The 26,959-nt window shown below is 37.1% G+C and overlaps 1 protein-coding gene across 4 annotated transcripts in view; it reads right to left on the bottom strand.

Moving 5' to 3' along the window:
• Positions 1-26,959, bottom strand: part of VPS13B (vacuolar protein sorting 13 homolog B) — a 426,536-nt gene that overhangs the window by 84,387 nt on the left and 315,190 nt on the right. For all 4 annotated transcript variants that reach the window (XM_027657093.1, XM_027657096.1, XM_027657095.1 and 1 more), the window contains 2 exons: positions 25,453-25,590; positions 11,754-12,161 (listed from right to left, as the gene is read on the bottom strand). In XM_027657093.1, the coding sequence (XP_027512894.1) occupies positions 11,754-12,161; positions 25,453-25,590 (546 nt within the window). The remainder of the gene's footprint in view (positions 1-11,753; positions 12,162-25,452; positions 25,591-26,959) is intronic.

The raw sequence follows: 26,959 nt of genomic DNA, 5'->3' as shown, positions 1-26,959 counted from the left end.
CAGTTGGGCCACAAGTTTGGCAATTTTGTGATTATACTCTTTTTTAATTTAGCTTGGTCTTCCCACACTATCAAGCATGTCTTATATGGTGTTGCAGTTAGGGAGCAGGTATGTATCATCCACATTCCTTGCAAAGAACTATTTGCCAAAACATGACTTTCTACATGTGAGTATTTTCAGGTTTATGAGAAGAGACATTTTTCAATAAACTATGAAATTTTTTTTCAAAAGAGAATATTAAGAACAAGGACAGCTGCTTCACTTGATTATATTTTAAACTAATAGGCAATAGGCATTTTAAACAATGCTCTGCTTTTGTTCAGGTTAGTTACTATAACATAGCACCTTGCCAGACTTTAGAGTGCTTAGCAGAAGAGTACGGTTTGAATTTAAATAATTCAAAACAAATGCTTATCTCAAAATATGTAATGTGCATTTTCTGAAAAAATAGTTTAATCTACACTTTTCACATCATAACCATTTGCACTTTACATAGATTTATAAAACCTAAAAATGATGACAGCAGATTACATTTCTGACAGAACTTACACATTCTCATTAAAGATAAAAACATTTTGAGGAAAGAAACACCTTCTAGAAATGTCTCAGCTCTTGTGAATCACTGTTTAATAAACAAACTATACTTAATATCTCTGTTTCTTTTGTATACTTATATGGAAAGTACTACATCTGAGGTTGGCTTAACATTTATCTCTTCTAGTGCTCGTACTTAGACTCAACACTCCGAATATTGGATGTCACTATACTTTATAATGCCCACAGCTTATTTTTCTAATGAAACTGGATATTTACAAAAGGCAAAAGATTAAAAAAACACCTAAGGCTTACACACAGATGTTTCAAGGTACAGTTTCATTTTATATTTTCATACCTTTGCTAGTAGAAAAATCCCACAAAAACACAACTCGCTGTTTTGAATACATGCAGTAAAACCTCTCCTATGAATCTCTTCTGGAATCCAGGAAGAAGCATATCTGTATCCTGGGTTTTATGATTTCATGATACTAAGAAATATTTTATATAATGGAAGGAAATATATTGGATTTTTTTTCAAACAAGCATCCGCTAGGAAGGTGGTCCGAGAGTCCCCCACTGCAATAAAGGCATCAAATTGTGTCCAGCCTGGGTAGGAACCACAAACTTGAACTATCTCTGCCTTGAGCAGCTTGGAGTTTAGTAAGAATGATCAAAGGTTCGAAGGAACCATCGCCCCATGCCAATCAACAGGACTGTTGTCACTGATTGGGAAAGATGTTCTAGCTTTGGGTTTTTTTTATTTAGGATGGCTTCTGAACCCCTGCATCCAGTCTCATGTGTAACAGGCTTATAGGACAAAATCTGTTCCAAGTGGTTTTTTGACTGAACTTCAGTGATAATCAAGACATTAACACACCCTGACACCTCTCCTTTTGGTCCTGGTTCAGGCTTGATTCTGTAAACCATGGAATGAAGCAGCTTCACGTCTTAAACTAAGAAAAAAGGTGTTTCTACGGGATGGGTTCACCCTGCTATCGCTAGTTATTTTAAGAGGGACTACAATATTTGGAAATTCAATTTTTTCATATTCTACACAGAATTTTGATTTTAAAGTAGAGAAATTCTTGGTAACTATTGCACAGTTCTGCAATACAGAAATGTTCTATAGGTTTATTGGAGTATGTGCCAAGTTGCAGAAATAACAAAAGGGAAAAAGGAATGCCAGAATACAAGCGATTTTATTTATGTTTTCTTTCATTGGGATTACATTTGGAAGGATTATGATTTCCAGTCTCTTTCTGTTGTCATCTCAGCTCTACAAAGCACAAAGAAAACACAATATCCAACAGCTTAGAAACAGAATGGAGCATTCAGCACATAATACTGCTGGTTCAAAATCAGCAGTGCCTTTCTCAAATGCTAAGTAAACAATGAAAAATGAAAAAACAATTAAGAATAAGAAAGTGTCAGTTAATTTTAAATACATGAAATATTACAAGACACATCCATGGATTGTGTTTAATAAATACCAGGAAAAGCTCAGGAACTCAATAAGAGATTTTTCTTTTTCTTGCTGGGACCCAGATTGCTCCCGTGTAGGCAAGAATCATACCCCCCTCCTTTCTAGCAGTTATATCTACGTGTCCTTTTGGGGATGAAGTGATTCAGTATAAAACCCACTGTTCTCTTAATAAAAAAATACAACACAGAGAGCATTCTGACAAACTTGCACAAAGTGACGTCTTGAGGACGGTTAAAGAAAACAAATGAAGAACAAGTATGCACAAACCTTAAAAAGCAATTGTAAATAAAGCAATTGTAAATTCCCTCTTTGGGCCTGAGGGAAGCTTCAATAGGCTACTGTTACTATGGAAATCCTAAAACTATATGTTCACTTAGTGAGGGGTGTTCCCATGACTAAAGCAATTGTCTCAAAAAGGTAAAGATGCAAAATCATTTTCCTCTGTTTTTTTCCCTCCTACAAGGTATTTTCAGTAGGTCCTTCAATACCTCTCTCACAAATCTCTCTTGTAGAAGTCTAACTTAAATCAAAGTCTCCATTTATGAACTTGAGATGGCACCACACAGAAGCAATATATCTTAATAAATGATTGTTGTGATATGTAGAAGTTAACTTATGCTGTTTGGATTATTGCTCATGAACACCAATGTGCTTTTCAGTACATGCAGTAATTTACTTCTAAGAACAAATAGTTTCATGACTTTTAAAATACTCCTCCAGGAGACTAATAAATATGAAGCACTTGCTTTGGGCAGTGTTTAAAAAACGCTGCCAGCCCTCCCCTATCAGACTTCATCCAGATCCACAATAGCACCACAAAATGCACCTATGCTAATGGAGCAAAACAGATCTGACACGAGGCTTCTGCATGCCACCGGAAGGATTACCTTTATGATGACATATGCTCAAAAGGAAAATCCAGGTATTTTTATATGGTTAGAAATAATGTAGGAGAGCTTGAAAAAAAGCTAGCACTTGCTTATTAAGTTCAGGAAATTAACCTGCTCCAAAATTAAAGACAGAGATCATTTCAAAAGAATAGTGAAAAAAATTTACTAAAAGACATTTGCTTTGATATTCTAACATCTTTTTCTAGTCAGTAGAGACTTGATTTATGCTAACATTTAGAAAGACATCTCAAAGAATCTGCATATCCTGATATAGTTATACATATAGTTAGATTAGGGTATATATATATACATAGAGCTGTATTAGCATTTACTGATAGTAGGAAGCTCCATGCTTGTTAAACTGTCCTGTGTGCATAAATTCATTTGCATGTACAGAAAAAGAAAGAGCTGGCCCATTTCAATAGATGGAGCAAATAGGTTAAAACAATCCTTGCCTTATAGTAACGATCACTTAGTGTTTAGGCAATATAGGTGTTAAGAAAGAGTTCTGTTATTTTTCCTGCTTCATAAAGAGAAAGACAAAGTTTTGATACTAACTGTGGACTTTCTGTTTTCAAAAGCAGTACAACACTGATATTTGAATCAACTTGAAATGAGTAGAGACGTAGTAGGAATTTTTTTCCTTCTATTATTCTCTGTACATTTTGCTCTTCCTTAGCTGAAAATCCTGTTTGGTTCACTGCACTGTCACCTAATACAACACAGAGCATTATTTTAATTGGCAAACTTCAGTATGGGACAGGAGTTTTAAAGAAAATGTAAACACATGTATTATAATAAAGATAGCAAATGGCACTCTATAGTCAAGCTTTGTTTTTAAAAGCCTCTTTCAAAATCTACTAGCTTTGCTACAAACCATAGCGCTAAGAAGAAAACTGCTATTCTGAGTGTGGGGCAGCTCAGAAGAAGGAATGTGTCCCAGAGCACAGAGCCTGCTGTGCTGGTTCAGATGCACGTGACAGATGTGGTCTGCTCCGACAGCAGCAGCTGGACGACTGTATTCCACCCTAGGGTTTGTGGTGCCCTCTGAAAGAAGAAGTCCAGGTTCTCCCATGGGTCCTCCATGCCTGGGCAGCAGAGATACAATCTGGTTGCTGAAGGTTAATTAGCAAGTGGTTTTCTTTAGTACCTTCTACTGAAGTGATAATCTGTGATATTTGCTCCTAAGCATTCACTCTTTGTAACATTTGTAAGGTCAGGAGCTAGTTTCAGATTGCTGATGTCATTGAGATAGCTTTGAATATGTAAATACGCCATTATATCTAATATAATACTATTATCTATATGATTTTTTCCTCTTAAGAAAACTTCAGATACATTATGTAATGAGTAGTTATACTACAGTTACAATGCTCTGTGCTATGTTGACAGGTGTCCTCAACAAACAAAGCTTCTAAGAAGAAAGGGTAACAAAACTATGAAAATAATTGTGGGGGCAATACTGCAGTTAATTTAAGCACCAGCCCATTTATCCAAGTCTGGAAACAGCAGCATCAAATAAATGGTGAGGCATAGTAAAGGACAATTTTCCAGGAGAGATTTAGTTAACAATCCAATGACTGAGCTGGATTTCTCATTAGTTTCGAGCTGAATTGTACGATGGTTCATTCTCCCCACGAGAACAATATTTACACATTACCAATTAGCTATTCTTTAGTGAAAGAGAATTTCTCAGCATTACATGGGGACACATGTGGGCTGTGCGAAAACATGAGATGTGTAACACACAGGAAACAGAAAGTAATGATCTAAAACAGGCCAAACCCTTGAATTCATCACTAATAAATGTCCCCATGCATTCAGCAGCACTGGCTGCTGCGAGCCTGTTTTCTTCAAGTACTTCAAACACTAAAATCCAGGAACATTTATTATTTTAATCCATTACAGGCAGTGCTTGATTTAACTTTATTGGTTGTGGTGGTGGTAGTAGTTATAGTGGGGGTAAAGCTATGTTCTTTTACACATCATTTCAAAAGGGCTTAATTATATTTTATAGCTCAGGCCAGGAATCCTGCTTGTTTTGTGTCTAACAAGGTTCAAATGGAGTTCAGGTCAGTGATGAATCAGAAGGGAAGTCAAAGATGGTTATCTATTTGAAATGAGCTCATCTCCCTTAAAGAATAACTGGGCAGGTACATCATGTTCACTACACTACTGCATACTAAATAACTGAAAAATCTCAATTCACTTGGTGATTTGGTAATTTTGGATTTCGTGATGCCTGATCAGAGAGGGCTTATTAAAGTTTAGATTTAAAAGGATTTCAAGTATTGGTGAAGGCTGTCTTTGGAGTACAATAATATTTGCAAAGCTCTATATTACCCTATGTTATTCCAATTAAGTGGAAAAAAATGCATAATATAAAGCAACAAAAATAGCGTTCATTTTACATCTGTGAGTCCAGATTTCAAACTTGAGTGCTATACAGACATGAGCAGTACTTGGTTCTCGTATCATAAACATTTTAGATATCAGTAGGTTTCAGAAAAGCAACATTATTACTCCAGCTTTACAGATGGGCATGGAAAGGTTCTTCAAAAAAAGATCTTTGTATTTTCACATCTTAATTTTAGCTGGTTGGTTGAAAACTTTGGTTTATTTTCAGGAGACAGCTGGTACCTACAACTGTCACCATTATAAAGTTGTAGGTACTTAGCACTACTGAAAAATCAGACACTGAATGGTTGCACATTAAATGAAGCATTACAAAATAGTGGATGCCACTCAAACTGTAGCCCAGTATAATTCACAAAGTGGAATTAGAATTACAGTTTGGGTGTCTTGCTTCTCTGCTCTACACTTCATTCTATAGATTTTGACTCCTTTAGTAAACTAAATAGTCCATGAAGTAGAGGGTAACTTTTCTCTATAAATAAACCATGTTGAAGATACTGCCTGGCAGCAGCAGAGGTGTTAGAGCCTCTATAACCCAGTGAATTATGCTTGTGGAAGTTCAAAGCTTGACAGATATACCCAGGCCACACAAACTTAAAAGGCTTTACTCCACTCTTGGGATGTCGTTCCCGAGGATTAAAGATAGTCCAGGTCCAGGCTCCTATATTCTAATCTTCTCCTCCTTTCAATCCTTCCTCCCCCTTCCTCCTCTATATACTTCTCTGAATTCTCTTTCGTACCAGCATGGCCATTAAAGCGTACCTGTCTAGTGAGCCAGCTGAAGGAGACAATCTTGCTGGAAACTTATCTTTCCTGTTGCTTTTGTTTTCACACAGATTAGTGCCCTGACTCAAGCTAATGAAGAGCTACCTGAGTAACTGAGCTAGCACAACGCAGAGTGCAGAAACGTGCAGCCACAGTAACCTAAATTTCATATGGAATTGCACCTTTTGTTTCGGCAGCAAGCTGGTGATCTCATCCTATAAAAAATATTCTTGGTATAGAGAAAGAAAGAAACATGTTGTCAGTATGTCAGCAACTTAAACAGCTTAAGGAACTGGTCCCTAAGACTGCGCAACAATGCCTTACCTCTGTGTTCTGTACCTCACACTGAAAAATGAAGATTGAACTGGAGGAACAGCATAGAAAGCATGAAATGTATAAAGAAAACTTCCAGTTTTCACTGCTATATATATCTTCTCATGAATGTAAACATTCTATAAAGTTGACTTCCATGAAAATACTGTATCACCTACTACTGCCACAAACAGCACTGCGACCCACCCAACAAAAGAAATTCCAGTCTCAAAAAATACGTAATTGGTTTCACAATAAAAACTGAAGAGATTACCAACCCAACCATATTTGTTCTGAATCAAATTTCATTTGAAATAGTTTTAAAGCCGAGTTACTCAAACTGTAAATGCAGTTCTACAAAATCATTGCACACTGTCTTGAACAAACAACCTTCAAGTAACTTCTTTTTTAGCTTTTTTTCTCCCCTGAGTTAATATGCTAGTTCATCAGTAGCAATTCTGAACCCTATTACAAAGTATCAGTAGGGAATCTGACCAGGATTAATAGCAGTACTCAGTCCTGGGATTAGGTGGTGTCTTGTTTCATGGATTTTAGGCCATCTGTTCTTCCCTCCTACGTTATACTCCTGCAGAACTATAAACGCACCTCCACCTCAGGGACTATAGAAGGGAATTAGAATTCTTCTGCTTTTCATTATCACAAGATTCAGTAACTCATTTCATTGTCAGGATAATCCCCTTTTACTCTTTCTTTTGCGCTTGCAGGATATGCCAAAATGACAAATAAAATCCCAGATGTTAGAGACCTGATGAGGTCTCCACCTTTTCTTGAGTGTTGGGTTTAAGCTACTTGGGACACAGTGTCAAATCTGACAGGACCCTGATGCCCACACCCAATATTCATTAAGGTTTGTTAGTGATTTGTATAGCTGTCTACAAGCTGCACTTCCACCTCAATCCTCAGTGGCCATTTAAATATTTGGTTTGTCCTCTGGCTTTTACTGACAGAGAATTAATTTCCTATTGTTTGAGTATTGGAAAGAGTTTATATTTCTTTCTAAAAGTAACAAACGTCTTCTGGGTGTTGTAAATGGCTTGTTACTGCTGCATATTATTTTAGGTAGTCATATCTAATTTAAAGTTTTATTTCCCCATGGGCTAACTTGCATATCTGCTGCATGCAAAGGCTATGACAACGCCTTAGCAGAGTCTTCTCGAGAGAGTTAGTTCACTCCAAAATGAAGTTTGGTCTTTGCTTTATACCAATTAATATCTGCATTTAATTTCTAATAGTTCTGTAAAGTATCTGAAGCATGTAATTATTTTCAGGTTTAGTAAAAATACTTGCAATTATCATATGCTCAACTAGTGTTTATTTTTTTCACCCTTATTTATAAGCTAAAGTAATTATCTTTACATATGGGAGGAAGGGCTGGGGAATCCTGTGTATGATTCTTGAAATATTTTATGTCCATAACTCTCAGTTCAGACACTGAACAGCAAGACTTCCCTCCTGCCTCCAGCCAGAGCAAAATAAGGCTCCACTGTGAGGCTACAGGTTTTTTGCTGTCTTTCACTTTGGGGAGAATATGGTCCTCAACTCCTCTAATGTATCTGCTCTTTTGGGAGGTAGGTAGTGCTAATTTCAACACCAAACCTAAATTACCTGAAAGTCATATGTTTAGAATTGAATTCTATTTTCTAGTATTTATTGCTAAAAATTATTTCAGTTTTAATGGCATGTGACAGTTCTGGAGTGAGCAACACACCTCAAGCACGATACCAAGCAACCTCAGATCTGACTGGGTACGTGGCACTCAAGCTCTTTGTAGAAGATGCCACATACTTCAGAGGACAAAAACCACTGAACCAGGTCTAACAATAGTTCTTGGACTTGGGGTTTTCTTCAACAGTGTAAATAAACTGCCAAAAATAATCTAAGCATTTGTTATTTACTTGTATAAAATATAAAATTACTACAGATAACTATTTTAATGAACACCAGTATGACTTAAACCCCTGGCCTTAAGGGTTTCAGAAAAACTACACCAGTAGTCTCTTTTCAAGTAAAATAAATATCTTTCTTTTTGGGAAATGGATTTTGGGTTGATTTGGTGGTTTTTTGTTTTGCTTTTTTCCTCCTTTTTTGGTGCCAATACACTGCATCACAGTATAGTACTACTTTATTAAAACCAAAATAGGATTTCATCCATGAGTACAAAGGAGAACATAAGTACTCTAGCAGAAATAGTAACCATGCTGTTATAAGTAACTGTTGTATTAAAACATAAAAAATGTCCAAAAAGTGAAGTCCCTTGACACACTAAAGGTTTGGGGTTGTACAACAGTGCAGCAGGACATGTAGAAACAGAGGTGTTTTAATTTTATCCAAGTGCAATGTGAGTGTTCAACTCCTACAATTTGTTTTTTAGAAATCATTCAACTAATTAGCCCCTCTGCTTTTCAGAAGCTACAACTTTTTACTTTCCTAAGAATTTAAGAATAAAAATGAAAACAGAATGCTTTTAGTTTCCATGATTAAACCAGGAAAGTCTAGAGGGAAAATTGATAATTAAAAAAAAATCTGGATAGCAAGCTTCTTTCTTAATTTCAGCTAAAAAAAAAATCAAAGCATTACACAAGGTCATGTACTTTTGTTTTCCCCCTATAAGGGAGGAAAAATACAGACAATACATTCTTGCGAGGTTTTTTCACTAAATAATTCCTAGCAAATAGGATTCCTTACAAACCAACTTCACCTCCTGCACTAAAGCTCATCTGGAAAAGGGGTCATTTACACTGTTTATAAAACACTGCCACATAAAATGTGTAAAAAACTGTATTTCACTAAAAATAGCTTGCGTAAGTAAGGGATTAGAGTAGTTTCTACTGCTATAATTGTTCCTTTGTAGTTTTTTCCATGATGTTTTTGAACAGTGTTTTTAACTATGTTTATTAAAGTCAGGACATCAAAAAGGATCAAAGAGTAAGCTAGTGAGAACCAAAGAAACCCCAAATGTATTGTGTTGTCTCACTGGGGAGTTATGCAGATTCAAGTAAACAAGTGCAAATTGTTGAGGTTTTAATGAAAATTTTCTACAATTATTGTATCTGAAGTCATTCTATATAATAACATCTGTAGAGCAGATGGCCATACTGTACAAAAGGCAAGCAATGATCCTTTTTCTTCCTCTGTTTTAACAGTACATCTGAGATGACTACTTTTGTCATTGCGCTTAGCTTGGTTCAGCAAATAATTCGTAAAATGCAGCTGCTGCAGATGGTCACAATAGTTATTTGACTGTAAAATCAAAGACACAGTGAAGTATTTGTGTATTAGTTTCATTCTATTAAAAAATAAATCTGACATTAACCCTGTTCAGCTCAAAAGGTGTATCTATAAAACCTTTCGTAAAAAGAAAAGTAGTGAAGAATGGAGATATTTAAATAATCCTTTCTCTCAGGACATGGCTACCACAATTTTTAAAATTGAGTTAGCTTGCATAATGTCTTTGTAATAATAAAACAAGTTTAGTTAGTAACCGTGGTATTCTTCTAAAGTATTTTTAACACAAGATTTTAATACCGTTTCCCCCACACTGAGTATTTTATCTTCTTTCCTCAAGTTCTAATCTCCACTTTGATTTCTGTAAGCACTTTAAATTCAGATTAATAATTGTAAATAAAAATCCAAGCAATTTCTTAAAAGATTTTTTGACAATTTCAATCAGTTTTATGGAAGTGTGCCTTTTGCTCTTACTAAAACTTAACTCATTGCACCATCAGAACAGCATGCAAAACCTCATGCACATGTATTTTTCTTTTTATAAAGTAGAGATAAGGCAATTTTAACTGGAAAAAAATGTGCAAAAAGTCTGTTGATGTCTATTAATTGTCTGTTTAAGAACGTTCTTTATATAGAATAACTAATGTCCATTTTCATTAGATTCAGCATCAGTACTGCTTCACTTAACAACGCCTGCCAGATATGAACATATGAAAGATTCACGTATAGCTTGTAATGTGGAAAATAAAGATTGGTTTTCTCAGACTGCCAGAAGAATTAAGCAACAGAACTTCATAGCAGAATGTTTCTGAGGCTTAATGTGCAAGGCAAGGTATGTCCTTCTTCTGGGAGGATGAAAAACTCCAGGGTAAGTGATATACAGTGCTGAGTCTGCCAAATTGTTTTATAGTACAGTGACAGAGCGGCTCGGCTTTGATATATTGAAGCATGATGTGGACACCATAATGTACCATGGGACAGATAATGTATAAATGATACAGGGGAAGTGATGGAAGGAAAGAGGATTATTACACAGAAAGAAAACTAAAACTATTTAAAGCACATTAGAAATATCTTTTACTCAGTTGCAGTGCCTTCAATGCTAGGGTTGTTATATGATTGGAAAAGCGTGGGAACACAGGCACTGTTCCTGCCTGTGCTGCTGTTTATTTATGGATAAATCAAAAGTTTCAGGCCCCAGAACTTTCACAGGCTTTCATGTCCTATGAACCTTAAATTTTTCATTTTTAACTTTTGAAACAATAAAGAAGCACTGAAACTTGCTGGCCTGAGGTGAAATATTTCTGATGGAAAAGAAATAAATCACCACCTCACTTGGCCAACAACTTGCTCCTTTCAGCTACAGACCATTTTACTTTGCAAGCTACTCTGCCAACTACCTACATCTGGGTTATCTCCACATCATGGAAATGTACCATCTTATTAATTTTATGACACGACTAATAAAAGAATTTACAAAGACACTCAAAATATCTTCATTTTATATGAGTCTCTGGAATCTGGTTAATTGTACCCGAGGTGTAAACTTTCCTTGCAGTTCTGCAGTAATGGGGTCAGAGTGCCTGTTTTCCCTGAGTGACTTTCAGGTATGCAGAGGAAACACGTAAAAATTGAAAACTTCATAACCCTGTAGGAGTGTAACTGTATGACCCCATATTTACATAATAACACATGTAAGGGTTCTGAACAATTATTTGTATATTTGTTTTAGACAGAAACATAGGGTCCTATCAAAAAATGTAGTTACAGAGTGAAAACTGTCAAAATTTTACTCCTTGAAGTATGTGCTAAATTACTGGAATACCAGAAGAGTAGTTCCCATAACAACCATTCCAGCCAGAATTCCATCAATAATTTAGTAATTTCAAACTAGGGGATATATACTACAAAATAAGCTACTCCTGGGTGCTGCCTCAGTGAAAGGAAGACTAAGGTAATAGAATCTCTCAGGCATTTGTTGTTTTCTGTTGTGGATTTATGATGTTAACTACAGTAGTTCCCCACAATGCCCCACACTTTGAAATGGTTACTGGACCACCACTTGGACAAACCAGTAGCACTTCGAACTTTAAAAAAACTCTTACCTGCAGTTTTATGTCCACTTTTAATATTCAGGCTCCCACTGAGGCTTGACAAAGAGACTAACAAACAAGGTTTACTGGGATGTGGGATGGTTTCCATCAAAACGACCATTTGAACGGTGTGAACGGAAATTTTCTGGAAGCAGGAAAGGGCTTGCCACAAGTTTTCTTGTACTGAAGACTTCTGCGCAGCACTGGTGTGCGCTGCAGGTAGAAAATCCTTTGTACTGGGTTGTCTGGATATCAAAGTGACATCCTTATCTGGAATAATGCCAGCTAAAGGAGCAGCCTCTTTTCTAGGCTCACCATCATTTGTGGTTACGATTTTCTTCAAAAACTGGTTTATTTGGTCAAGTCTGGCAAAACTGAGATTTGCTTTCAAAGGTTTTGATATGTCCACATTTATGTCAGCTGGAAGGGAAAATTGGAGAAAGAAATTTGAGAAGCTATTATGTAATTATTCAAGCAATTTACAAGTACTAGGCATTGAGTGGAGATAACTTTTTCACCATATTTCCATGGTGGAAAAGAACTGAATCAATGTTAAAACATATTGAAACAACATTTTTAGGAATAAATCTTAATTAAAATATTATAAAAACTACTATAAGCAACCTTCACTATATACAGTTCTAAAGTAAGAAACAGCACAATGTGGATCCTATTTCCTTGTTTCCTCCCGGGGATCACTGCAGCTATCTAAAAGACACACTTTATTTGAGTGTGTAGAAGGGTAGTTCTTTTAGTTCTTTTGTGTCAGAATGAAAATATACTTCACATTCTCTTGAGTTTTACAAGGAGTAGAACTATTTGACTAAACTCCAAAGCCAATAGTGAACATTTTCAACACATTTAAATGAGTGAATAACGTGTCTATTCTGTAGTTTCCTACACAGCTCATATGCAGTTTTCTTCAATGCATTTTCAAGATGAAATGAGAAATAAAAAGTAAATATAAAACCTGAGGTCTGTTTAGATTTCTTTTTTTTTCCAGGGAGATTGGAATAACTTATTATTTTTAAAATGTTTTTTGTCTCCTTAGTAAAGGATTTAGGTACTTCTGTTAAAAGTTAGACTGTTAAAAGTTTCACACAATTTTTAGAACTCACAATTAATATGAACAACATTGTCAATAGTGATATCTTACTGCGTGAGATGGAACAATTACCAAGATTATTTCACAGATGGGAAGCAGGATTTTATGAAGGCTTAAACTTATTTCTGTGCTGCAATGCGCCTTCATATCAGTACATAACACTTCCTTACAGAAATCAGCTTTAACTTAGTTTTTAGGATTTTTCATTTCAAATTCAGCTTTCACCCAGCAATGAGACAGTTACTTTGGTCTGGGGGAAAAGTTTGTTTTTCCCCTTGCTTTTTGATTCCCACTGCCCCACCCCCAAGAACCAAAACTGATTAAAATTCTGTGGATATACCTAAACTAGATTAAATATTCAAAGAGCACTACTTTGTTTCAAGTTTCATCATAAGTATATACAGGAAATACTGTTTGTTGAAGGTTTTACACAGATTAATGAATATTTCATCAAAATTTGTTTCAACTTGTCCAGGATCACATTCTATTCTTAATGTTGATGCAAACTGATGAGCTAGGTAAATTTTTACTCCAGTGGTAAAGGGTTGCAGGGGCAGAGTCAGAGTACTGACTTCAGAGTCCCAGGCACATGACAACGTACATTTCTGATCCTCTCCCCCCAGAAATATCTGGCACTTTTTCTACAAAGGTAAGAGAAATTCATTAATGGCCATGTAAGATGTGTCATAGCTGAATCAAAAAAACCCACAACAATCTTAGAAAAAAATCTGTAGTACTCCACAAGCCACAGCTAACTGAAATTTCAGACTGAAATGCTATTTTAGTGGTAACTTACAATTTTAATTAATGGTTTTCTGAAAATGTTTTTGCTTGCATTTAAAGCCTTCCATAGTGAACTAGAAACTGGCAAAACTCTAGCTAACATGTGAGCCTAGTAGAAAGGCAAGTATCAAAGCTAGGAAGCTGGACATTAGAAGAAAACAAGATTGGAAAGGGTTCTAAAGCACTGGAATGGGCTGCCCAGGGAGGTGGTGGAGTCATCACCCTTGGAGGTGTTTAAGAGACAACTGGACATGGCACTTAGTGCCATGGTCTAGTTGTGGTGACCAGTCAAAGGTTGCACTTGATGATCTCAGAGGCCTTTTTCAACCTAAATGATTCTGCAAAGACTTTTTGGCATCCAAAACCACACGAGATCAACTAGGACGATTTTCAAAATACTTATGTACTGGTATTTTTAATTAAAACCATAGGAGGAAAAATGTCATAACACTTTGGAAAATCTCCCTACCCTTCTTGGCACTAGGAATACCTCAAGATTGGCCTGCCTTTTCTGCAGACATCATTGGGCTTTTCCTCCCTTTGAATGGAGAAAGGAGACTTACGAAGAAAGTAGAGACCCAAGTGATATTATGATAATAATTTATCTACAATACTCAAATGGAAAGGAGTGTTATTCTAATGAAATGTTAAAAAAACCAACCAAACACGTGTCTTATGAACCTAAATTTCTCCCTGATGTAGTGATGTAGTAACAAAGGAGTAAAATAGATGTTATTTACTGGCTTTGCTAAACAATTAGGTTTTTAAGTTAGTAAATGAGGAAATGACCCTTACTGCTTGGTGTGACAGCTTTCACATCTAACTGCTTTACCTAATGCAAATCTAATTGCCAACACTTTCCTATGGCAGTATAGCCCAGAAGAGGAAAAAAAACCAAAACCCTCTGCAAACCAAAAACTGCTTAGACATAAGTTGACAGAACAGGTGTCAAGGGTTGAACTCAGAGAGTAAACTGATAGGGAAAGACCAAAAAGGAGATAAACACAAAGGCAGTAGTTCTTTCTGGAGCTTCCTTGGGCCAGGGTAGAGAAGACACAAGGTGCTGGTGCAGCTCACGGTGGAACTTGCATGGCCCCTGGGCCTGTGCTTCATCACCACTTTCATGAACAATGTGCTCATCCAAGAAGGCAATAAAAAAAGGGACAGCAGAACACCAGAGAAATGCAAATGACTTCCCTCTTTTCTGTTTGGAAGCTGCACGTCTGTCACACAGAATAATGTTGTCATGACTGATAACTTGACAAAGTTTTGTATGAAGTTATTATTATCCAGTAAATCAGCCCTGACAGAATGTGGTAGTAGCCAGAAGCATAGTTGCAGAAAATGTAACTTTGGAACCTTCACTGCAAATATTTTAACTATCTCATAATGATATAGGTTATTTTTACAACTGGTGAAAGATTATGTAAAGAGATTCTCTGGCATCTTAAGTAAAACATTAAAAAAAAAACCAAACCAAAGAAACCCCACAATTGAGCAATCTTTAGCCTTTGACCTCTTTTACACTTTATACTTAGCACTGCAAAAGAAACTTTAAAATCCCTTCTAAGAAAAACATATCCAAGTGATGGACAGAACGGTGAAAACTGATGAAATATGAAGAGCTATTTATAGGAGTTGATTAAGATAGATGTTCGGCAGCTTCTCCAGTCACTTAAAATGGGCTAAAAAAAAAGATGTCAAAATGTAAGGGTCATCCAGAGTCAGCTGGAATAAAATTTCCAGGGTGCAAAATCCAAGCGTAACCGTCTTTTCAGATGATTTTAAACAGCTTGGGAAGCATAGCACACAACACTGTGCAGATTCTGTACCCATAGGAAAACGCAGGTTCCTGTAACTCAAGTAACTCTTTTAATTGTCCAAAACTACACCAAAATCAGGACAGGGCAAAAAGTAGCTCAAAGCCACCTTTAACTTCCCAATTACAGAATCACAGACTATGCCAAGTTGGAAGGGACTGACAAGGATCAGTGAGTCCAACCGTTAGCCCTGCACAGGAGCATCCTCAAGAGTCACACCATGTGCCTGAGAGTATCATCCAAACGCTTCTTGAGCTTTGTTAAGCTTGGTGCTGTGACCACTGCCCTGGGGAGCCTGTTCCAGTGCCCAACCACCCTCTGGGGGAAGAACCTTTTTCTAATATGCAACCTAAACCTCCCCTGACACAATTTCAGGCCATTCCCTCAGGTCCTGTCACTGGTCACCACAGAGAAGAGATCAGTGCCTGCCCCTGCTCTTCCCCCCACTAGGAAGTTGTAACTGCAATGAGGTCTCCCCTCAGTCTCCTCAAGGAGAAAAGACCAAGTGACCTCACCCACTCCTCATACGGCTTCCCCTCAAGGACCTTCCCCGTATTTGTTGCCTTCCTTTGGATGCTCTCTAATGGCTTAATATCTTTCCTATATTGTGGTGCCCAAAACTGCACTCAATATTCAAGGTGAGGTCACAGCAGTGCAGAGCAGAGTAGGACGGTTCCCTCCCTCAACAGGATGGCAATGCTTTGCTTGATACCCCCAGGACACGGTTGGTCCTCCTGGCTGCCAGGGCACTGCTGACTCATACGCCAACCAGGATCCCCAGGTCCCTCTCCACATCACTGCTTTCCAGCACCTCATTCCCCAGTCTGTCTGTACATCCAGGGTTGCCTCATCCCAGGTGCAGAATCCGGCACTTTCCCTTTTTGAACTTCCTACGGTTGGTGATTGCCCATTCCTCTGATTTGCTGAGGTCTCTCTGCAGGGTCTTCCTATCTTCAATGGAGTCAACAGCTCCTCTGAGTTTTGTATCATCCGTAAATTTCCTTAGTATCCCTTCCAGTCCTGCATCCAGGTCATATATGAGGATGTTGAAGAGCACAGGGCCTAAGAACCCAACTTTTGCATCACTCTCCTTTGCCACTAGTGACTGGCTACCAAAATTATACCTCAACGATTTCTTTAGATTTAAGATATATTAGCAATGACTTATTTTGCCAGGTGTTATCTATTTCCAGCAAATAAATAGTAAAAAAATTACTGTACTTCTAAATAGGCAGCAATCAAGTGAGTTATTTCTGTTATGTTTAAATCAAACTCAACTATCAAAGGAATTTTTTTTATTGCAGTATAGCATTTGAGTGTAGAATTTGAATTGCTCTTTCTCTCTCTCAATTTCTTCACTACTTCTCTTTAGATTATCCAGTAAATCCATGTATGCCAATTATTAGTTTCTAATTAGCCTTTACAACTTTCTGAACAGCTACTAGGAAACAGAATGATGAAATAACTATTGAGTTAAAAGGAGATTAGATAAATATAAATAAATTACACTTATTATATGCTCCCACCACACCAGGAGATGACTTAACAGTGAAGGGAAAAGAATCTCTTTGGAATAATGAAATCAGAGAGGGAATTCAGGTCCCAGAGGCGATTCTACAGAGTTTTATGTTAATGTACACCTTGTGGGGGGACAAAAATCAACTGGAATAGTTTCCTGAAAACCGTTTCCAGCTATTTTCTCATTTTAAAAGTTCCAACTTCACTTGACCCATTAGTCATCATATTACTTACGTTTATTATGTATTTTGAAATCTATTACAAAAAACCCAATGGATTCAATATGGCCTGTTTGAACTAAATCATAACATCTATAAAAGAAAACCTATGAGCAGCCCTGAAATTTCTGTCTGAAACAATTTCTTTCTTTGTCATTTTATTACTTAGGGCTTCAGATAAAAAATTTCAGGGTTATGAGCATTTTACCCTTGTTCTCCATAACATTCAGATTTGTATTATGAAGATATAATTTTAATCTGTGAAATTGGGATAATGATATTACTCAAAAGGACTTTTTATTCAGTGGGCTAGGGATGAACAAGCAGCACAAAAATAACAGAGCTCCTAGCATGTTGCTTTAGATAAATCCCAGCTCTTACTGAAGTCACTGGGCTTACTCTAATGTATGCCATAATTTAAAGTACTCAATGCTACTCTTTCTATGACTAATAAAATACTACAGTATATTTTTAATCTTAAATACCAGAAAGTAAACTCCATGAAAATTACTTATAAGCTAGATCTGGACAGGCTGGACCAATAGGCCAAGGCCAAAACTATGGGATTTAAAAGACAAAGTGTGAGTCCTGCACTTGGGTCACAACTACCCTATACAGTGTTACAGGCTGGAGGAAAAGTGGTTGGAAGGCTGCTTGTTGGAAGAGACCCAAGGCTGAACATGAGCCAGCAGTGTGCCCAGGTGGCCAAGAAGGCCAAGAACATCCTAACCTGTGTCAGAAATAGAGGGGCCAGCAGGACCAGGACAGTGATTGTCCCTCTGTACTCAGCACTGGTAAGGCTGCACCTTGAATCCTGTGTCCAGTTTTGGGCTCCTCACTACAGGAAGGACATTAAGATGCTGGAGTAGGTCCAGAGAAGGGCAATGGAGCTGGCGAAGGATCTGGAGAGTGATATGAGAAGCATTTGTAGGAGTTGGGGTTGTTTAGGTTGGAGAAAAGCAGACTCGGGGAGACTTATCATTCTCTACAACTCCCAGAAAGGAGGGTGTAGCCAGGTGGGGGGCAGCCTATTTTCCCAGGCAAATAGCGATAGGACAAGAGGAAATGGCCTCAAGCTGTACTGAGGGAGGTTTAGGTTGGACATCAAGAAGAATTTTTTCACTGAAGGGTCGTTAAGCATTGGAACAGGCTGCCCACAGAGGTGGTGGAGTCACCATCCCTAGTATTGTTCAAGAAATGACTGGACGTGGCACTTAGTGTTATGGTTTAGTTGATTTGACATGGTGGTGTTTGGTCAAAGGTTGGACTCCATGATATTGGAGATCTTTTCCAACCTTAATGATTCTATGATTTGTAAGACTGGGATCTTTTCACAGACTAAGAAATGTGAAAGGGTGAGAGAGAAAAATATGGCATTTTCCAAGAATTTGTTCACTTTCCATACTCCTCATTCAGCAGTGGATCTTTTTTTCCTCATATCTAATATAGAAAAGGTCAGGTCTTTCTCCTTCAGGTCAGACATGGATCTCACTCTCTTCTACCCCAAGAAGGCTGTAAAATATTAAACTTTTTAATATACAGTACTCCTATAGAAGAAACTACTATTTGTCCTAAACTCCTAGGATGATTGAATTTCCTAGTCCTAAACAGGAGAGAAGCAGACGATGGCATGAAATGTTTTACCAGTGGTGATATTTTTTCTCTCTGAGCCACCCATCCTGGTGTAGGGAGTTTAAACAGAGGAAATCTGAGGAAGGTAAAGGTAATCCTGAGCCCTGATTCTGATTTGGAATTAGGGTGGCCCTTCAGCAACAGGCTAATGGCTGAATTGCAAAAATTAAATTTATAAAAATAGGAAAGAGACATGTAAAGAAAAGACTAGCTGCACTGTTCTCAATTGTCTCTGGTCGGGCATCAAAAGAGAGACAAATTAAGAGAAATTGAAAAGCAAGAAGAATTCAAATGAATTGTTTTTATCCTCTAATTCATCATTCCCAATTTGGATCAAGGGAAAAGGAGGAAGAAACTTGAGACAAGGCTTCAGAGGCCATCTGCAGTCCATCTTGCATTCTGCTTCTGTGAGACAGATGCCAATTAGTCTGGAAGAGGCTGGTAGTCACTGCTCAGTATTCCTACCTACTGCTGTCTACGTGATGTAGCCCCACAGAAGCAGCTCTCTACAGCCAATATGGCAAACTACAGCCTTCAGGGAGCTTCATCAACATGAGCCATGCCGGGTGTTCCCCAGTGGTAACAATACCTACTTCCATGACCTAGTATGTCACTGACATTATACAAAGGTGACACCAAGACATTAATAGCTTTAACTGGCCAGTGCCCAGGTTTGAGGTCTCAGAAAAGGCTCAGAGTGAAGCAATTCTATTAATTTTTTTAAATTGTCACAAGTAAACCAAAATAAATGGTTGTAGGTCAAGAAAACCAAAGATAGCATTATTAAGCGACAGAGAGCTACTGCTATTCATAAGATGCTGACCAAAATTAAGCAACTGAGTAGTTACCAAATACAGCACAGAAGTGTGTCAAGGGGTGGATGGTGAGGCCAAAAACTATAATGGGGGCACTGGGAGGCACTATCATGAAAGGAAAACCCTAGCTAAGGGAAACATTAACTCTCTCAACAGAGAGTCAGGGAAGATGAAGCACAATTTGGTGAGACAAAATAAATTGTTCCAGGTCATGGAGCACGTTTGTGAAAAAGAAAAGAACCCATAAATATTAGCTCTCTATTTTCTGCCTAGCTGCTGAATAATAGATCTATTTTAAGACACACATTAAAAAAAAAAATGGTTTCAGAAAATGGAACGAATATTTGAAATAAGTTTTAAAAGAATGCCAGTACACTGAAAAAGATCCCAAGAAAATATTTTCCAACTTATCCACGTGGCTTCAGTGTGCAGTTTTCATTTTCAGTACTTAGGCATTTAAAAAACTAAATTTAAAATAAGTGTTGTAGATACTGCTTTCAGAAAGGTACTTTGATAAATTTACTCATTATTACATTGATATTACAGACAATAGATGTGTCAAATCCAAAGCAATACCTACAGGCTGGTACACCTGTTTGGAATATTTCTCTTTGCCCTCTTAATCAAATAAATATAATTTCATGGTTACACTGTCAGAGCTTTAAAAACTTGTTTGTAAAAGAGCAAAGGGAAAAAAAAACCTACTAGAAAGCTCAAAAGTTTTGCAAATGACCCAGAGTTAATTAGAAAAGTCTGCACCCTGGCTAGTTCCCCTTCTCACGTGTCAGCTCTCATTAAATCAAAAAATTCTCCTTTCAAAGTTAACAAACACCATGGTTAACAAAACTGTTAAACTGGGATCAAGTGGGCACATTCCTAGGTTTATATATGATGTCATGCTAAGCAGCCCACAGCTGAACTTGCAAGTAGTATGAATGATTTTTCAATATATTAAGTATCTGATCTAATGCTAATTTTCTCTCTATAGGCTAACTGTGCTGGGAACAGGTGGCCCTGCTTTCAATTATGGAGGGCTAACATGCCAGTGTGAGGCCTGGATTAGTTCACCTTCTCACAGGGAATTTGCCTCGGTTGGGAATGGATTTATTATGGCTTCACACATGGAATGGAGCTCATGTCAGCTGAGGGCAGTGATACATCATATGATTCAAATTAACCTGCTGTGGACTGTTCCGCAGGGCTGATATTGTGTATTAAAATGACGACATTTTTAAAACAGCTTGAAAGAAACCAGGATTGCTGAAGTGCAATGGTTCCAATTTGTTCCAACTAATCTATCACCTGCTGGAGATATTATTCTAGTTGGGTTTCTGGTAGCTGCTATTTTCCAGGTTTCTCCACACCACTGACCTTGGTAATGGATACAATTGTTGCCTCTGCAAACGTATGGGGGGATGGCGGGGGGGGGGGGGGGGGGGGAGGAAAGGGAGAGTGTGCCACGGTGCAGTTCTGATCCCTAGATCCACTGCCGTGTCCCTTGTGGTGCCCAAACCACGTGTGGAAGGACTGGCAGGAAAGAGCAACACCCCCAGTCCCCAGTTGTCACTTTATCTTTCCGTGGGACATGACATTTCTTAGTTTGTTTGGAGAGTTTGTACTGCAGAAATTATTTACAAAGGATCTCAGTTATTTCACATCTCACCCAACACCTTCCCAAGAAACTGCTGGGAGAAGAGGACTTTGGTATAAACCACCTATATTTTGTGTGTATAAGTATTTTGAGGCAATTTGTATGAAGTCGTACTTTATAAACATTTTGTATCATTGGCGTGCAGAAAAAACTACATCAAATGGACAGCTTTTATAGCTAAGAAAGGTGATTAAAAAATAATCCAGAGAAAGGACTAGAAACTAAAGAGACTAATTTTTCAAAAGCTATTGAAATAAGATGGTCATATTTGTTTCTCAACTAATGAATTATATCTAATGCTGATGCAATAAATAGTTTGCTATGTATTAGACAAGAATTAGAGGTACAATCCAGTAACAGACTGAATATAAAAGTCATGTAAACTGATGTAAATGGAATTTTAAACATTTTAAATAATTAGTTTCTGTAAAAAGAGAAAAAATAGTCCTTTAATACATTGTGGGGTTAAAGCTGAGGTCTGTTCCCACAGGCCTGATGATGAATGCCTATTTCTCCTAGGATCCTATTACCTTAAATCTGGAAGAAATATAATTTTTCTTTAGTTGCCAAAAATGTACAAAATAATCAACTCATGTGGCAAGAAGTGCATTAATGTATCCTGTTATTCTCATTTAATTAGTGGTTTCCAAGTTTAGCTACTTGCTGCAGTTTTTTGATCTCCGAGCTAATGTAGACTGACAACCTGGTTTCCTGTGTGGTGAAACCATACGATTTTTCTGTGGAACACTATCTACTTATCTGATTCAGCTGACAAACTATTTGCAAGGAGTACTGGTTTTATCTAACACAGCAAACACTGGGAACCACTTGCAGATTTTTTTCTGTTAACTGCTTGATAGCAGTTTGCATTATAAAACATAGGCATGTTTGATTGCTATATTTGAAATTTAACCTCAGCACATCAACAATGTATTTTGAGAGAAAAATGGCATTACAATTAAATCACTGAACTTTGAACACTTAAAGCCTACACAGAAAACTGCATAGTTAGCCCAACTGCTACACCAGATTTTTGTCTGCATAGGCACAGCTTTCAAAAAATGTGCTGACTTTTCAGAACAGCTGATCAGCTGTACCAACAGGTAGCACCTACTAGTACATCCAATGTATTTCAACAATTTACTTACTGCAGTTATAAAAAATACATACATAAATGAATATGAAAACAGACAACCTGTAATTAGAAAATAGGTCACTTAGTAGCCGCATTTTTTGCCAAATATTCACCAAAAAAGAATAGCCTTTAAGGCCTGTAACATTACCATACTCCAGCAGTGCTTTTATTTATTCAATTTATTAGCCGTCTCCCATCACAAATTATTTTTTTGACTGTTGACTTTGCAAGAGCTCTTGAGAGTTTTGCTGAAGTTCTTGTCCTCAATGAACAAGTACCAGCTGAATTAGGATCTGGTGGTGTAACACTTTCTCCAGGCTTGCTGACGGCCAAGCTACCTCACCCTGGAAGAAGCTGTGGTTAGGGGACTTCTTGTCCCCCAGGAGAATTAGTAACTCATTTTCCAGTAGCCTGCTGGGGAGCTGTCAAGCTCTCATAACTCTTTGCATGTGCTGTTCTGATGCAATCACATGCAGAATGAGCCTTCCATTAGTCATCCAATGAAACTTCCATAACCCGAGGAAGGCTTCTTGGTAAAGGTTAGTTTACTGAAGAGGATCTCATAGTGGTAACTGCTCTGCAAGGGAATGCAGAGCTGTTTTGTTATATTACACTGGCAAAACACTTCATTAAAATTCAGAGTAATTACTGTTGAGTCATGTGTAATGATAGTTCCAATTAGCAGCAAAAAGACAATAATAAATGCCTTTTGGCTAAGAATAAATCCCGAAAGAAATCTCTGAAGTTTTAAATGTTTTGTGAGAATAAATAGATTGAAGGTTATGATGCATTAATTTGTGTTTTTCAGTTCCCTATTTAGCCAAACACTACAGAAGGGAGAGATTTAACACTGAATTGTTGAGACTGGGGTGGACACTTGCGTTGCTTGTGAATATATACTTTGCAAGCTGGTATCAACTTCCATGTTTGCTAGTTTAGTTAGAAGTCTGTCCTGCTGGCCAGGACAGCATCAGGAAAACACCTTCAGGTGCGGAATAAATTAAATATAAAGGCTGTGTCAGGAAACTACAGTGAAAACCTTGAGAAAACGTGAATGCACAGATGAAGGGTCTGGGAATATGGAAATCTGCCAAATTTGGGGAGAGGACACAAAAGAACTGGAGGCAGAAGGATAAAAGAAAACCAATCTGGCATCAGTGACAAAAAGTCCCCTGATAGTAGGTGTCTTTACCCCTCTTGTGCTGGTCCTGATTAAAATGAAAATCTACCATTACTATCAATTAGTTTTTTTTTTCAAATGGTAGCAGAAGTAGAACATGCAGTAGGTCTGAAGGTTCAAAGGTCTATTAATGAAGCCCAATAGCAGTCAATATAAAAAAAGCTTTGCATTGTTAAGTCAGTTTTAAAAAATCTTCTCTTAAAATAATGCATTTAAGACAGCATGGAAAACCAAAAAAGGAGGCAAAGATGCAGTTGTTCACATACTTTATTCTTTCCTTGAGACTCCTGCCTGTCTGCAAAAAATGTTTTTTCAAACTACTTAACTACAGCACTTATAGTTAGGGGGCAAATACGTGTGTCTCATTCACTGGTTGTTCCATTTGATGTCCTGGGCTCTAATATTCAGAAGTGATTACTGCTTCACCCACAGACAATACGAACTGTGTTTCCAACATCAAATTCTATATTTAAGTACCTGGGAAAATTAAATTACTTGTTTTAAATTGATAACCTTAATATAATGAGAAAACCTTTAACATCCCTGTGCCTCAGTTGCCTCCTGTGAAACGGCAAGGGCACAGTATTCCATCACCCATGAGAGGGTTGTATAGGTAAATTAGTATTTCCATAATGTTCAGATCCTATAGCAGTAAGCAATGCAGAGGCAATAAGTAATTCTGCTGTAGATCCAGGTTTAGGTAGTGTGCTGTAAGACTGTATGAACACGTAACTGAATGAACAGGAAAACCCAGTACTGAAGAGCTGCTCACTAAATGATAACAGCTCACTTTGTGTGCTGAGTGAAGTAACAATACTCAGGGTAGAAAAAATAAGTTAATTCAACAAATGATAACATACGCATATGAGAAAATAATTATGATGGCACAGGTATATGTATTTTCTAACTTTTAGTATACCCTCAATTATTCTACACTGTAATTTAGCTATAAATACATAATTCACAAAATACAGAAAGGGTGACATACTTTAATTTGCAGGAGTTTCTGACACTAGGAGTGAAACTTTAAGTCACATTATGTTAAGTAAATGCTAACAAATCCTTTATACTACACTACTTATATTAATTAAAGAAATACAGTATCACTAATTTTTAAATTTTACAGTATCAACACCTTATATGATTGGAATTTCCAATACCAGGTATCCAGATTTCGAAGAACCCAAGAGAAGATGGCTTATAAAAATCTTCAGAAACATTACAAAAGGCATCTTTTCTAAATGTAACTGCAATAAAATTTCAGCTGTTCTAGGACTGGAAGCAGGTACCTTCCATTCCCCTAGAAATCTGCCAACCTCAGCCTTTCTAAATTTACTGTGGGAAGAAAATTAATAATTAGACCTTAATCCAGAGATTGGTCCAGGACTGACCATTCCTCAATTTTCACTTCAATTCAGGGTAATTGCTGGAGGAAAATTTCACATTCATGAGCAAGGAATACAACACTTTTCTGATTGACTAATATAACTGATAGAATAGTTAGGGTTGAAAGGGACCTTAAGATCACCTACTTCAAAAACCCCTGCCATGGGCAGAGACACCATACACAAATGAGGTTGCTCAGGGCCCCATCCAACCTGGCTTTGAACACTTCCAGGGATGGGGCATCCACAACTTCTCTGGGCAACGTGTTCCAATACCTCACTAACCTCAAAGTAAAGAATTACTTCCTAGCATCTCATCTAAACCTGCCCTCTTGTAGTTTAAAATCATTGCTCCTTGTCCTGTATAAAAAGGTCCCTCTCTCTCCTTTATATACTTATATGTGTGTCTATGTGTGCAAATCTACAAACAGATTATATTAGAAAAGAAAGACTAAAGTGCAATGCTTACCTGGTCCATTAAGGAAGTCTTTAATTTGCACAGTGATAAGAGGAGGTGGAATACCACTTCTAGCATCTACCTCTCCTGCTACTGTCTGCAACCAAATCTTGCAGTAATCCAGAGCTTCCGGCAGAGTCTTCCCAGGATCTACAGATGATAATTATCACAGTCATTAATGCTATTCCAGGAATGTGATACATAACAAAATACTACACATAAAATTGATTAAACAAAATTAAAAAGTTTAAAATGTAATATGGGAAATACTGTACCTAATACAACTGGTATACATAGCACTTGTGCCTAGAGACACATGTATATGTAGAATAATACATGCACACATGGGCAAGAGCACAAAGCTCTAATTACACAAAATTTAGAAAACCTGCAAAAATAGGAGTAAAATACATCAGTTACCCCAAGATGACTTTAAACAATTTTAACTTTAATTAATGATTAATTATTGACACTTTTATGCAGTCCTTACACAAGAATTGGTGCTCAAAATCTGCTACTTCTAGACTGTATTGTTATTTCCAGGTAGAGAAGATAGTAATGGAAAAGTAAATTATGAAGGTGAAAAAACAAGAATGCTATGAGATCTCACTGCAGTTATATAATTCCCTTTGGAGTTTCACTCAATAGCTAATCCGCAGCTATTCTTGCATGCATGCATGAACTGTGTTCCCTTGATCAGTCTATAATATTACAATTGTACATTAAAATTAAATCTGTCCAAGTGCTATTCTTGTCTTCACTTTCCAAGTATTACAAATGACAAAAAGAGTAGTGTAAAAATGCTTTTTATTCTTTAGGGACTCATGACCTTCATTATAAGAGTACTCAATTCTAGCATACCAGGCCTTAAATTCTAAATGATTAATCATTCTTTATTATCAAGACTGCTATGTTAATTTTTGAATATCTGTCTCATCTTCAACAACATAAAGAGCTTTTCTTGATGCTATTCTCTCCTTTTTTTCAGTCAATTAAAAACTGCAATAATTGCTTTGAGTTTTACTGAATGAATTCCTTTCAAGAATAGTATTTACATACTCACTGTTATACCAACATATGGTATCGTGGTATCACGGTCATATGTGAATTAGGTATATAAAGTCAGCTTTGGAATTTATTTCTTGACCTTATCATGTGATTCATATAAAACTTGGCACATATGAACCCTTATGTGATTTCAAAGAACCTACTGAAACCAATTGATCATGACTTTAGATCTATATGGAAAAGATCAAAAGTTAGCACATTCTTCTGTTTTTATTTGATCAATTTTCAGGCAATGACTTTACAGCAGTGTTTGTACTGTATGGTATATACATTACAGCCTTTCCTTCCCTTTATTCCTGCTATATATATTTATAAAATCAGCTCTCAATAGTTATTTAAGAGCAGTCACTGCATACAACAGATTTGTACATTTTCTAAGAGAATTTCTACATTTTTATGGTTCTTAAACTCTTTCCTTTTATTACAATAACCAGAATGGTGTGGTACACTC

The sequence above is a fragment of the Corapipo altera genome, unplaced genomic scaffold (assembly GCF_003945725.1).
Source record: "Corapipo altera isolate COAL_440 unplaced genomic scaffold, ASM394572v1 52b, whole genome shotgun sequence".
Classification (NCBI taxonomy): Eukaryota; Metazoa; Chordata; class Aves; order Passeriformes; family Pipridae; genus Corapipo; species Corapipo altera.
The sequence above is the reverse complement of the archived record's forward strand: the minus strand, read 5'-3'. Positions and strand labels throughout refer to the sequence as shown.